The sequence below is a fragment of the Saccopteryx leptura genome, chromosome 12 (genome assembly GCF_036850995.1).
Source record: "Saccopteryx leptura isolate mSacLep1 chromosome 12, mSacLep1_pri_phased_curated, whole genome shotgun sequence".
NCBI classification, from domain to species: domain Eukaryota; kingdom Metazoa; phylum Chordata; class Mammalia; order Chiroptera; family Emballonuridae; genus Saccopteryx; species Saccopteryx leptura.
Genome location: NC_089514.1, coordinates 33,402,587 through 33,417,587, shown reverse-complemented (window position 1 = coordinate 33,417,587; position 15,001 = coordinate 33,402,587). Strand labels below are relative to the sequence as shown.

The following is a 15,001-nucleotide window of genomic DNA, read 5'->3' as shown; positions in this document are numbered from 1 at the left end:
GATTTAATTTGGATGCTGAACTTATTTTAGGCCACATTAACTATTTCACTAATTTTTAAAGCTATTTTTAACCAATTCAAATTCAAGCAATGGAGAATAAGAAATAAACAAAACTGCATGGGTTCTGAAAACATGCGAGTTTTTGTCTTGGTTCACTGCTTACCAACAAGGAAAACTCCAGTAGCTGATCTAACTTCTTTGAGCCTGGGAGACCCTGAAATGTTTGATATTTCCAATACAGAAAAAGAACCTCCTAAAATTTTTCTTTGTGAAAGTGATTTTTTCAGATGTAGACACATAAACATGATTAGAAACAAAACCTACCTTGGCTAATTCACCTCTCCCCTACCCCATTACATATTTTACAAGTTAGAAAAAATAGCTAAGTTTTTCAGTGATGGCCAGTGTCAGAGCTGGGACTAGAACCCAGGAGTACTCAGCAAGTAGATCACTGTTTTGTTTTTTGGACAAACAACATCCCTGCTTACAAAATGGGGGGCAAGTAGGGTGTCTAAGGGCAAGTGCCCTGAAATATTCAGTTAGTGCCTCCACTCTGAACCTCAATTTGACTCTGTAAGCAGTAGGTAACGCCCTGAGAGAAAGAGAAATATCTGACTACTCGGGAAGGTTTCTTGCATTCATGCTTTATTTTTCGTAAACATCACTACCAAGGTTTTACTTTATAGTCCAAGGGAAAGTGTATATTGCACACAACTTTCTTCACCTCACTTTTTCTGGCTTTACAGAGTCCGCTAGATGAACAGTGCTTTCCAGAAAGTGGAGCAACCACTACTATGTGAATAAGGAACTCAAACTCCTTGGTGTCAAGCGTCACCCAAACATTGGAAGACGGAGAAAATCTTTTGGGGAAAAATGTTAAGATTCCTGCTCTCGCATCTCTGGTATCCTCATCCGCTTATTCTGCAGTTATTGCAAAACACTCCCCTGAAGAAAAAACACGAACTCTGCTGTTGAGGATGCAGACGATTATTTCATCTCAGAAAATGCCCCTGCGAGTTGTCAATAACACTGTATTCATACCCTGATCTCTGTTTTATCCCAGAATGTGTGTGACTCCTTCCCAAGCGTAACACTGGATGGCTGAAATCAGGAGATGTGGAGGGTGTTTGTGAGATCACAGCTCAGTTTTATTTTCCATCTGGCTCTTTTCTTAAAGCGTCCACAGTTTCCACAATAAATGCGCGTGTAACTGGGGGAAAGTTCCATGCTGTATATTTTTGAAACTCTTGGAGAAGTGAAGGTCCGTTATTTCCTGCCGAGTAGTGTCCTCCTTTTCTTGTTTCACAAACAAAACCCGGATATGACTTGGGAAAGAAGAAAAAAAAAAAAGGAACAAAAAGTAAAACTTGTTCTTTCTCCTGGGAAGAGGGCTAGCTAAGGCAACCCGATCCTTAGACCCCAGCACAGGGCTGTAACGCGCGGGCGTGGCGGGGTCGGGAGTGGGGCCGGGGCCAACATCCCCACGGGAGACCCGGCAGCGCAGTTTTCCAGGGTCCCTGGGCTGACCCCTCCCCAGGTCCCTGGGACAGGCCTCCTGGGCTGTGGGGACTCAGAGAGGTCAGGGTTCTCAGACTCCGGGACGCTGGGCAGGGCTGGCCTGAAGGGACCGCCGGGAGGCAGCTGAGTGCACGGGGCGCTGGGGACCACCGCGTGGGGAGGCGGTCCGTGCTGCGCGGGCGCGCGGGCGGGGTGCGCAGGCACCGCAGTTATTTTGGGGACGCGCCCTGCTTCTCAGCATTTCCAGCCGCTCCACTTCCAGAGCTGTCCCTGGGCCCAGTTCTGGGGCGAAGATGCCTGCCCTGCACATCGAAGATTTGCCAGAAAAGGAAAAGCTGAAGATGGAAGTTGAGCAACTTCGCAAAGAAGTGAAGTTGCAGAGACAACAGGTAAGTTGGCGGTCCCAGAACATTTCCTTCGGTGAAATAAACCGGGGCCAGCTTTTCTGGGTTTGTGGCCCTATAACAAGTCGTTTTGCTGTGGTTGTTTTGTTTTTGCAGCTTCCCTTAAAGTAGGGATTTGGTGGTGCCTGGGAACTTCCAGTTGATGTGGGGAAGTCCTAGGAGGTAAAGGAGAGGCAGGATCTGATCAGCAATGTAATTTAAAGCTAACTGTCAGAACACCTGAGGGGCCCAAGCTGGGGAAAACACGCAAGAAATTTTGGCTGCTGTTAAGACAGTTGGTTTTAAAAACTCAAGCTATAGGAAGAAGGCAGAAAGTTCCTTGATCTTTTTCATTATGGCAAGAATGGTATCAAAAAGATTTTTTTTTTTAATCATAATTTAAAGTCCTGAAATACCTAGTTTGGAATTTCACCAGGACTCTCCAGAGCTGTGCAACGAACGTATCATTGGGGGCTTGGAAGCAAAACATTACAATTTCTATATTTATTTGTATCTCTCACCCCTTTATGTTTTATAAGAAATGAACTAATACGATAGTATCTATTTATTTATAAATAATTACACATATCCTGAGGTGCATATGAAAGTTCTTTTTGGTGATCGTGATGAAATAGTGTAGAGGCCCCCAGAATGGATGACAGATTCAGTGAGAGTACCCCAGTGTTCAGAAGTCTACACTGAAATTTGTTGGAGATTTTGTAATTTTTACTTCATTTTCTTACAGTAATAGGGGAACTTTGTTTTTTCCTTTTTTCCTCAATCAGGCAACCAACAAAGTCTGGGAATAGGTTGTTTTTGAATTGGTGATTTTTTTTTTCAGGGAAAAGATCTAGTCTTTCCAATACAGGAGAAAAAAAAATTAAACTGACTTTATTTCTCTGTGGTTTATTTTTAGAAAAAAAATGAAGAAAAACAAAAATTAAGGAGGTATGGTAAAAATGCTCACTTACCACCCTGCTAAGTATAGTTTCTTCATGCCAAGAGTCTTGTTACTCAGGATACAGATTTTGAGCGATGTTTGGAAATAGTGCAGACTTTTTTGAGGTTTATTCTTAACACGTTTCTCAAATTTAATCTTTCCCTTCCCAAACCCTACACTTTCTAGATTTTGGAGTGCAAAGTTCTTTCTATCCATGTTGAAAGTTTTTGTGACTTTAAAAACACTGCTGTGTTTAAAGGCAAAAACAAAGTTATGAGACCCAATGTTTCTTGTTTTTGAAACTTGAAGGGACCCACTTTGTGGGTGGCAAAGCCCAGCAGTAGAGCCTGTGCTGGCCTCTTAGTTTTTTTCACACAATAACCTTTAGAGATTACATACGAAACAGAGTTGCATATACTGAAGTAAAGCGTTGTCTGAAAAGTTGGAACATCTTAATATCTGGTATCACTATGTAGAAGTTATAGGGGGAAAGAGAGACAAATGTTTTCTAGTTATTTAAAGTTTCCAATTAGAAATTGGGCAGGGCCTGGACACAGCTGACCATGGAAATATCATTCATTAGCAAGTCCTCTCTGCCAGTTCCCTAACATCCATGTCTAGGACACACCCTGCTAGATCGACTTTCCAACGTCGGAAACTCCAACTATAGGCCGCAGGGAGAGGAAATTTCAAGGGCGGGCTTAGGAGCTGGAGGGAGAGCCATCAAAGTTCTAATAATAATAGTCAAACATATTTTATAATACTCTTTGAATTATAGAGTATTAGTGCTAGATAAATACTGTGGCGTTTAGAGATCACTCAACCCTCTTATTTTTAAGAATTAAAAAAACAAAACAAAAATCCTGAACCCCAAAGAGGCTGACTAGCTCCTCATTAAGGGCCCTAGATACTGCTGGGGCAGTTACTAAGACATCTTCTGATGTCGGTTTGTTATTCTGTCAATCAGTTGTTTATGTCTGAACTGTGTGCTCTGCTCAGGCCAAAGACACAAAATTCACAGGCTGGATTCTGGCTCCAGCTAATTATTGTTCAAACATTTCCCCTTGATTATGGCAGGAAATGCACCAGGGAGTACTTTGGAGATGACAGATCTCTTTGGAAATCTAATGAAGAAGCCCCATTAAGAACATATATAATTTAGGGAGACTTATATCTGATCCATAAACTTCTCTGGGGCCACAGACCCCGAGTTATGAATACTTGCAACATCACTTCTGAGAATTCACTTAGACACTTAGAATATCGGCAGCAATGGGCAGCAGATGTTACCTGAAAGAATGGTACTTGAAAGATTTTATTTTGACACATTTTAAGGCATATAATTACATCACCTAGTTTTAAAATAGTTTTAAAAGATTTTATTTATTGATTTTAAGCAGGGGTGGGGGGAGAGACACAGAGAGAGAGAGAGAGAGAGAGAGAGAGAGAGAAAGAGAAAGAGAGATAGATATAAAGGGAGGGAGGAGTGGGAAGCATCAACTTGTATTAGTTGCTTCTTGTATGTGTCTTGACCAGGCAAGCCCAGGGTTTCAAACTGTAGACCTCAGCATTCCAGGTGGACACTTTATCCACTGTGCCACCACAGGTCAGCCTACATCACCCAGTTTTAAATTTTAGATCAATGGCCTTATCTTTGGGGTGTGGGAGTAAATTATTAAAATTTCTATTTTTGCTTAGTTTTAAATCTCTATTTTTAAATAATTTCCAGGTTGTGTTTTATAATTACAAATGCTATACTGACACAGTAGTAGCTGCTCTTATTAATAAGTAAATAATTATATACATTTTGGGATACACATGCAAACATGTTTTAATGATCATCATTAAAACAGTGTGAAGATTACTAATCTAGATTACAAACTCAGTGGGAACGTTTTTGTCTAGTTTTAAGTGGTCTCCATTGGAGTTTGCATGAGTTCTATAATTGTCACTTTTAATTTCTTACTAGTAATAGAAGCCTTCATTAAGACACAAGTCCTTTTTTCCTTTCCTTTTTAGTCCCCCCCCCTTTTTTTTACTCATTCTTGCAACCTGTCTCTTAAGGAGAAACTTTTTAAAAGAAACTATTTCATTCTTTCTCCATTTCAGACAAAGTTTAAAATGATTACATCCACACAAGAGTCTCAGATTAGCACAAGAAGCTTCTTTTATTATAATCATTGCCCTCAAACAGCTAACAAGAAGAAATTCTGAGCGCCTTCTGCCTTTCCAGAGTCAGACTTCCTCCCAGGCTTCTGTCATTTTGTGAAATTGCAGAACATGGCACACACCCAGGGCACTTGGGCATTTACTACTGCACCTGTTCATCAGCATGTAAAATTGAAAGGGTATGGTTTAGTTCCTAAAATGTTGTGGACACGTCATAACTGTTCTGGCAGAGGAAGGAAATCACATGTGGCACAAGGGATAGAAATTGCTGATGGTAATTTATTTAATACAGTGACTTTCCAACTCTTTGACTGTGGTCAGTTAGAAATATATTTTCCATAGACGGTATCATTTATTACATCATATATGCTTCATGCTGCCCTCTAATATTTTTAGGCTCATATATGCTGGTTGTACCCAGTTATATTAATTTCCATAAAAGATAATAATAAAGTTTGAACAATCCTCACCCAATTTATCTTTTTTCCTCCCTTAAGGTGTCTAAATGTTCTGAAGAAATAAAAAACTACATTGAAGAACGTTCTGGAGAGGATCCTCTGGTGAAAGGAATTCCAGAAGACAAGAATCCCTTTAAAGAAAAAGGCAGCTGCATTATTTCTTAAAAAACTCTGGGGAGAAACTTGATCCTCAGTGGAAGAACTAGCTTGTTAGAGTTCTCCAAAATGAAACCGACATGCCTTTTATAGAAGGAAAAACTAAATTTAAGCGGACTTTCTTAAGCACTTATATAGATATGGTCTTGTATAAAAGCTGTATGCTTCTCATCTTTGCTCACTACCCACCCCTTTTAAGAGGGCAGAGAGTATTAAATGTACAATTATGGAAATAAGAACATTACTTGTGCATGACTCACCTCTCAGTATATTTCTCAATGTCTCAAATAAAGTTTTACCTCTGGAAAATGAGTGTTGGCAATTTAAGAAGGCTCCCTTTCTTTCTTTTCTTTTTCCATTTACTTTTTTTTTTTTTTTGTATTTTTCTGAAGCTGGAAATGGGGAGAGATAGTCAGACAGACTCCCGCATGCGCCCGACCGGGATTCACCCGGCACGCCCACTAGGGGGGGATGCTCTGCCCCTCCGGGGTGTCGCTCTGCCACGACCAGAGCCACTCTAGCGCCTGGGGCAGAGGCCAAGGAGCCATCCCCAGCGCCCGGGCCATCTCTGCTCCAATGGAGCCTTGGCTGCGGGAGGGGAAGAGAGAGACAGAGAGGAAGGAGGGGGGAGGGAGGTGGAGAAGCAAATGGGCGCTTCTCCTATGTGCCCTGGCCAGGAATCGAACCCGGGTCCCCTGCACGCCAGGCCGACGCTCTACCGCTGAGCCAACTGGCCAGGGCCTCCATTTACTTTTATATTTCTTCGCATAACTATTTTGGGTGTTTGGGACATGTATCAAAAGCTGAGGGGATTTGGTAGACCAGGTCTCCAATCAGTCCTCTCTGCTTCAATCCTTTCAGCAACTTGACATTGCTGAGCCGCCTAGACTTCAGCTGGTTTCGATCTAACATTAACTATCAGGGAACTGAGTGCATGGCATCGCTGATGTGGGCAGGAGCCTGATGATCTGAGTCAGGAAGGAACGAGGCACTTCCTTGGTTTATCATCCCGCGGATCTTGTTCCAAGTGTCGCCTGGTGGCCTCGACGAAGCAGGGGGTTGGGGATCAGGAGGCTCACCCTCGGGGCCAGCTTGGTATGCTCAGCTGCATCTCTCACATGATCTCAGGTTTGGGGCAAAGCAATCCTCCAGTTGTGTGGTGCTGGCACAGGCTCTTGGCTCTGCACCCACTCCTGCCAGCCTTGTCCAGCACGCCTGCGCCAAACATGCCTCTTTTCCTTCTTCTCCAAAGGGACCAGTTAATCTTTTGCCCATTTCTAAAATTAGCTTGCCTTTTTTCCTTATTGACTTGTAGGAATTTTTCATTTCTTCTGATCATCCTTTGTCGATAATAGGTGTTGCAAATAACCTTTTTCCCAGTCTGCGTGGCTTAACTTTTCACCACGGATCACAGCTCCCATGGTTTTAGCCAGAGTGTGTGGTCTGTTGGGATCCTTTATGAAGGCATCTGCAGGTTGGGCTTCAAAGAAAGGGGCCTCTCTTTCTTTCCTTGAGCATTTCACCCCTCTTTCTCTGATTTTTGGATGCTGTCTGCTCTGGGTTTGAACCAGAAGAAAGACAAGCAAAAATCCTTGCAAGTTAGTTTCAGCTCAAATGGGCTTAGTTACTCACTCATCCTGCAATTCTAAATGTGGAAGCAGAAGCCCAGGCTTCTCCTTGATTAGGTCTTTTCTCCCGATTGGCTGAGTGGCATACCTTATCAAGCCAAAGAGGCACCTGGAACCTCTAGCAGCTTCCTATGCTATATCAGCGCTCTCACTCTGAAATTACTTTCTTCTTTCCCTAAGAGAGCAGGCTACTCCGGCATTTGAAAGAGCAGATTATAGCAAAATGAGAACAGGGATTATTTCCTTCAGTTTCCTGCCTTTTTCCAAGTGCTGACGTCAATAGGAATTACTGAGAGCCCCAGGATAATTTTAGCCCAGAGCATGATGAGGTTTAAGGGCAGTAAAGGTACGTGCATTTTATCCAACAGCTAGTATGAGTCATTTCACATTTCGGTGGCATGAGATTTCCATACTTTTGTGCTCGTTGAGTTTTACTTGAATGAGCTGTTCCATATCTTTCAAGTCATAAAGTTTTCTTCTGTTGTGTAAGAAAGCAAACGTTAATTGTGGTTCTTGGTAAAGCAGATTAAATCATGTGCTTCCTGCATGGAGGGCCAAGTCAATACATTTATCCTCTAACTTTTTGAGGGTTGAGGGTTACACGGCTGTACTCTGAACTTCCATTAGCCACATTCAGCTATCCATTCATGAGCACCTCTGAGTCCTGTCTTTTCCTTTTCGTGTACTTTCCACTATATGACAAATTAGCCCACTTCCGGTTTTTCTTTAATAAATAGCCACTCGTGTAGCTGTTTCTACTAAATCTAATTCTATTCTCTTTCTTACTGTTTTATCATATTCACTGAGCAAACTACAGAAGTCTAATAAAATTCTTTTGATGTTCTACTAAAAGTTTATTAGCTTGCATTATGAAGAAAATGAAAAAAATTATATTATAATTTTATAATCCCATTATACATTGGGATATATTATAAAAGTAAACTTTACTAAGTGAGAATTTGTTAAGCACAATTTAAACCACGTGTTCAGTTTCTTCCTAGTAGACACAGTAGTTGTGCAATCATTTGGTAACTGATAAAATAATTACTGTGCTTTGCATATTGAGACGTAGATTCCAGGAATTCATATTAGCAAAACTGAATTTTCTATTTGTAGGCAGAATTATACAAGCTCACCCATACTTTTAAGGATGCTTATTTTGAATGTTGCACGCAAACTGCTATCTCATTATTGTCTATATTTGCATTTTCTTGATTTCCTGTGATTTTTACAGTCACATTTTCATGTAGTTTTTGACCAACTTCCCCTATTTTACCCTTACCACTCTGTATGTATGAGTTTGGTTTCTTTTTCTTCTCCTCCCCCTCACCCTCCTCCTCTTCCTCCTCCTCCTCCTCTCTTCCTTCTCCTCCTTCTTTTTCTTTAGATTCCACGTATAAGTGAAATCACACAGTAATTAACTTAGCATAATGCCCTTCAAGAACCATTCATGCTGCTGCAATGGCAAGATTTCCTTCTTTTGTTGTGAGGGAATAATGTTCGATTGTGGAGATATATATATATCTCACATTTTCTTTATCCATTCATCAATCAAGGAACAGTTCGGTTTTTTCCATATCTCAGTTATTGTAAATAATGCTGCAATGGACAGGGAGGTGTATATATCTCTTCAAGTTAGTGGTTTTGTTTTCTTCTGATAAATTCTCAGAAGTGGAATTGCCAGATCATTTGGTAGTTCTATTGTTAATTTTCTGAGGAAGCTGTATGCTGTTTTTCATAGTACAGTAGGTGCATCAATTTACGTTCCTACTGACAGTACACAAGAATTCTCTTTTCTCCAAATCCTCACCAATACTTTTCATTTCTTGTCTTTTTAAAAATAGCCATAACAGCAACAGTAAAATAACATAATAATGTAAAAGGTATAGTAGGTGTGAGGTGATATCTTCTTGTAGTTTTGATTTGTATTTCCCTGATGACTAGTGTTGTTAAGCACCTTTTTCTGTACCTCTGTGCGTCTGCTTTTATTTGTTTAAAGAAAGATTGGAAGGTTATACAGGAAACTAATCAAAATCACTACCCGTTAGGACCAATGTTGGGTATAACCAGGTGGGAAAGAATGAGACTGAAATTTCTCATTGTATATTTTTCTATTAAGTTTTAGTCTTTGGACTCTGGGAATATATTATCTGGTTTTAAAAGTAAAATTAATTTTAAAATAAAAAATAAAAACAAATTTATATTGCTATGTTTAAGCTTTCTGAGAGTAAGTTTATTTTGGTATTAATGTCCTATGAATCACAAATAAGTTTGTATGGTCCACACGATTTGACTAGCAGTATATTTTGTTCTGTTAAGCTTATCCTACTGAGTAAGACAAATATATCGAGTCAGCAATAGTTATGTTTCACATTATCCCTTCTAACTGAGTCTTAGAAGGATGATAATCAAGAAGAAATAAGCTCCTACTTTGAATATAACAGTCTAGAAGAACAGGGACTACTGAGATGTCTTTGATTTAATAGAGAGAGTGGGACAGTGACAGGAGAATAGTGCTTTGGGAGCTCTCCTGTTAGGATGTACTCTGATACCTTAGTCTGTGCATAGGGCTATCTTAATGGGAAGACCATTTGACAACAAAAATATCTAGAGCTCCCAGTATGTCCTAGGCACATGTTTAGTCTTCAAGGATATAGTGATGGATTAGACCAATTCCTTCACCTCATGGAATTTATAGAAATTATAATTAATCACATATCAGTGGAAAGTATAGAATGTGTTATGATACATATATTGGGATAAATAGGAAAGTGTTCTTTGTATTTTTTGATGATGATGATGATAGCTTATGCATATAAAGTGCTTAACATTTTTCTGACACTGGAGTAAGATTTTTACGTAGATTTTTGTCCTTAAAGTCTCACAAGTACCTTAGGTATTGGGTAAAAGATTTACATAGTCATATAGCTAGTAGAGCTGGCAAGACTGAGACTGTGCCTTAAACATTATGCACTACTACCTCTCTTCTAGAAGCCAACATGTATGCAGAGTTAAAAGAACTATTAACAATTTCCTGAAGTGGCTTTGGTATAAAGTAAAATAAGCCTGCTACTTTAGCCTCAGAAATTTTTAGCCCTGCTGTATGACATAGAGCTTTATAGTTGTTTATTTTAGTTGTTTTTGTTGGTTGATTTTCTATAATCACAGCTTAATATCACATTTTTAACCTATACCAGATGGATGAATTTTGCTTTCTTGATGAAAATTATATCACAGCTCTAAATTATTATAACAGTGATGAACTTTAAACATCTATCAAATAGCTTTTGCTCATTTGCTGAATAATACAATCTCTCAGTTTAGTACCAGAATTTTATCTGTTAGAAGCTACACGAATGATGGTGGAATGCCTAGAAGAAATGAATCAGACTCCGTAAGAACTGTCTTGAAAATATCAAAAGTATTAAGTGACAGTCAGTTCTAGAGAATTGCCTGAAGCACTAACCAAAGGTTTCTAGGAAGTGATCAAACTCAGTCTCTGTAAAAACCTAAATGTTTTATCTAAAAAGTGTAACCACAGGCTACACTTCTTTTTGTGTCATCTCAACTTTTTCTTATAGTCAGCCTGAGGCATATGATGTTAATAACCTACATCACAGAGATGGTTTGGGAATTAACGGGGTTGATTATCTAGGCTATGAGTAGAGCTCCATAAATCCATAAAAAGTCCTTGTGTATTGGCACTGATCAATATTTATCAATGAACACCTTCAAATCCCTTTTGGAAGTAATCAGATGAAATAGAAATACATGAAAACTATATAACTATATCTATTCTACAGAATCAGTGTAGTCACCCAAATTTTCACAGCTCAATTTGGCACAATGTAGGGAAGTAAAGAAAAAGAGATGGTTTTGCCTTACTGAGTGTTTTGAAACAGTATTAAAAACTGTATGTTTCTCAATCTAAGAGAAAGAGAAAAAAGAGAAACAATTAAATAATTTGAAAACATAATCTAAAAACTATAATACTAATATAGTTCACTGATTACTTAAAACATTCAAAGGCAATTGTTCCTAAATGTTTCCTCTTATAACTAAAGTTAAATGTTAATGAGAAACATCACAGCTTGTATGTGCAAGCTCTTTAATTGCCAATATCTGGATCACCTTATCTCTTCTTTTGTTTTAATTAATCTGAAAAAGTGTATGCAATTGGGTTTTCACCTGTTATTTGCATATATTATTTTAATATAAAAGCATATATAAATTAGAATAAATTCATATTTATTAATATTTGGGTTTTTCAACTTGGGGCCAGGACTGATTTAGACATTTAGAAACCTTTTTTTTTTTTTTTTTTATTTGACTCTTCAAATGGACTAGGAGCTTGTAAACATGACAGTCTATGGACAAGTTCAGCCAATATTTTTACTCATTCTAGGAACTGGCAGTCAAAACAAATGGTAGTAACATTAATCAAGTCCAATTAATTAAGCCATGTTTGTGTACAAAGTATAAGTGGATTAAGAGTTTGGGAGACACGCCTGACCAGGCGGTGGTGCAGTGGATAGAGCATCGGACTGGGATTCGGAGGACCCAGGTTTGAGACCCCGAGGTTGCCAGCTTGAGAGCGGGCTCATTGGGTTTGAGCAAAGCTCACCGACTTGGACCCAAGGTCGCTGGCTCAAGCAAGGGGTTCCTCGGTCTGCTGAAGGTCTGCGGTCAAGGCACATATGAGAGAACAATCAATGAACAACTAAGGTGTCACAACGAAAAACTGATGATTAACGCTTCTCATCTCTCTCCGTTCCTATCTCTCGCTCTGTCTCTGAAAAAAAAAAGAATTTTGGAGAAGGAAGGGTAATAAATGAATAATTCAAGTAAGACTAGGACATTTCCCACCTTTTTTATGGAACATTTCAGGGAAGGAGACAACGTAGCTTAAGTGAAAGAAAATAATTTGTGAAATATTAACCTTAGAGGAAAAAATTTCCTTGGTCTTGGCAGACCTAGAAAGCATTTATTAAATTAATGTGACAAAAGCTTAGGGAACCTATAGATAACACAGTCTCTTGTCTCTGGTATAAAGTCTTTGAAATATTTTTTCAGCTATTATGGGTAACAGACTACCCCAAATTCAGTGACTTAGAACAATGCATGTTTTATTGCTTATGAGTCTCAGTTGGTGTATCTGGGAGTGGCTCTGTTGATGTTGGCTGGTTTTACGATTCATCTGCAGCCTAATGCATTAGAAGAGCCTGGCTGTTTGCTGGCTGGGGCAAAGTTGGTGACTGGGCTATATCTATGTCTTTCATCTTTTAAGTCTTGCCTGGACCTGTTTTCATAGGGTGGCAAGGTCTACAAAGAGAGTAGAACAGGGGTCCCCAAACTTTTTACATAGGGGGCCAGTTCACTGTCCCTCAGACCGTTGGAGGGCCGGACTATAAAAAAAACTATGAACAAATCCCTATGCACACTGCACATATTTTATTTTAAAGTAAAAAAACAAAACGGGAACAAATGCAATATTTAAAATAAAGAACAAGTAAATTTAAATCAACAAACTGACCAGTATTTCAATGGGAACTTTGCTCCTCTCACTGACCACTAATGAAAGAGGTGCCCCTTCTGGAAGTGTGGCGGAGGCTGGATAAATGGCCTCAGGGGGCCACATGCAGCCCTCTGGCTGTAGTTTGGGGACCCCTGGAGTAAAAACATAAAAGAGAGTAGATACCGTCCCTTCCACTGCATTTAATTCTGCAAAGCAAGACACAAGGCCAACCCAGAATCAAAGGGGAGAAAAATAATGCCCCCTCTTGAGTGAGGGAGCTACAAAGTCACAAGGCAAAAAGGGTACAAAGTTGAGAACATTTACATTTTACAATCTATCCATGTCATCGGATGAGGCCTTTGATTTCAACCTTAGGCAGGGGAAGCCGATAGAAATAAACTGGGGATCCGTGAGAAAAGAATCTCCATTAGAATAATCCAGAAGATTCTGATTCTAAAGGCAAACTGTGGGGGTGGTCATGACACACGCTCAGATTGTAATTCACAGAGGTGAAGTGGGGGGGCATTAGAATCTGTTGTGAGAAGAGAAGCATCGAGATGAATGTGCGAGGGCGTCAGCGACCTGACAAACCCTCACAGTGAGTATGGAAAGCCAATGGCACCGAGGAGAAAAGGAGCAGCCTCTTGAAAAGTAACTTGACTAACTCAGTTTCCAGACACCTCAATGTCTGGGACGCAGAAGACTGCGGGGTCTGATGATGTCCTTTACCTGTGTTGTCGAACAGAACGGATTCCTACAGCTGGGTCGCCTCTTCACGCAGGATTCATTTTCAATAAATCCGGAGTCCGTGAAGTCGCAAGCTTTTCTTTCTGTTTCCCACACTGGTCACTTGGTCTAGTGAGGTTGAAAGCTATAATAAGCCAATCTGTCAATATTTCAGACACCGATATATTATATCACTCCTGACTCACCCTCTGGGGCAGCCCTTATTTTCTAGTCTTTTCCTTGCATTTTGCCTTAGATGGCTGAGATGAAAAATGTCCAGAGAATTTGGGTTTGCTCTTTAATTTATTCCTCACCACCCAAATTTGCTCGTGTTTTAATGCCTTTCAACCTTCTGTCTGATTTTGGACTTTAAAAGGACTCCAGTTGATATATCTTCAGGTGCATATCTGTGTTGGAAGTCTTTTTCTTAGGACAGAGTACATTTCTCTTTCTCCTTAATCCTAATCACTATTTCTCAGGCTTCTGATTTCTTACTAGGCAAGAAGTTTCTCACATAATTCCTTATACTTTGCTATAGCTGAAAGGGTGCCGCTTATCTGGAAAGTAAGAAATTTGCGAATACTTTTTGATGAATTAGTAACATAATCACAAGTTGGAGGGCACACATATCATGAGCTTAAAGTATTATTACACAGCCTAGATGCATCCCTTAATTTTGTAGCTGACCCTGGAAATACATGATTCTTTTATCCTTTTTTAAAAAGAACATTTCCCAAAACAAGAGTAGAGAGTCTTCTTCACAAAATTTACTTAGGAGTCCGGAATCTAAAATTTGTGTCACTAGTATGCATTTGTATAAAACAAAAAGGAAAAAAAAAAGGTAAGTGTAAGGTTATGCATTTGTCATAAATTGGAAGGGATATAGGCAATATTATACATGAATTTTCCTGAGCTCATAAATCCTAATGATACACTAGATCAGGGATTGTCAAACTTTTTCTGTAAACCAAATAGTAAAGACGTTAGTGTCTGCAGGCTGGGTATGTCTGAGGCAACCACTCCAATACGAAAGCAGCCACAGACACTAGAATACATAAACAAGTGGTATAGCTGTGTTCCAATGAGACCGTTTTCATAAAAACAAGCTGCAGGCTGGATTTGGCTCACGGGGCCCTGCTCTAGATCAGTGTTTTCAAACTGAATGTTCGTGGTCAATTTAGTGGAATGTTACCAATATTTTTATTCAAATCAACTAATCTAAATTATCAGCATATATTCCATATACTAAAAGGATATTTGTCTTATAAAACAAATATGTGTTCAAGTCAATATGTAAAATTCATTTTTTTTTATCGGTTCCAGTCAGTAAAAGTATAAAGGCTCCTGATCTAGAGTGTCAGAGCTGGAAGCCCAGCTTTTGATAGTATTTAGTGAAGAACGTAACCTTTGTGCATAGAGAGGACTGGCCTTTTCCTACCTACCTCTGGGAGGTCATCCCTACACCTTTGACTCTCCTTGATAAGAGTGCCTTTGTTGACTGGAAGACT

At 39.5% G+C, this 15,001-nt stretch overlaps 1 protein-coding gene across 1 annotated transcript; it reads left to right on the top strand.

The window, feature by feature from the left end:
• Positions 1 to 1,373: 1,373 nt before the first annotated feature.
• GNG11 (G protein subunit gamma 11) lies at positions 1,374 to 5,936 on the top strand. The gene is made up of 2 exons (XM_066353838.1): positions 1,374 to 1,907; positions 5,508 to 5,936. The coding sequence occupies exons 1-2, from the start codon at positions 1,812 to 1,814 to the stop codon at positions 5,631 to 5,633; spliced, it is 222 nt and encodes a 73-aa protein (XP_066209935.1). The 5' UTR covers positions 1,374 to 1,811; the 3' UTR covers positions 5,634 to 5,936.
• Positions 5,937 to 15,001: the final 9,065 nt, after the last annotated feature.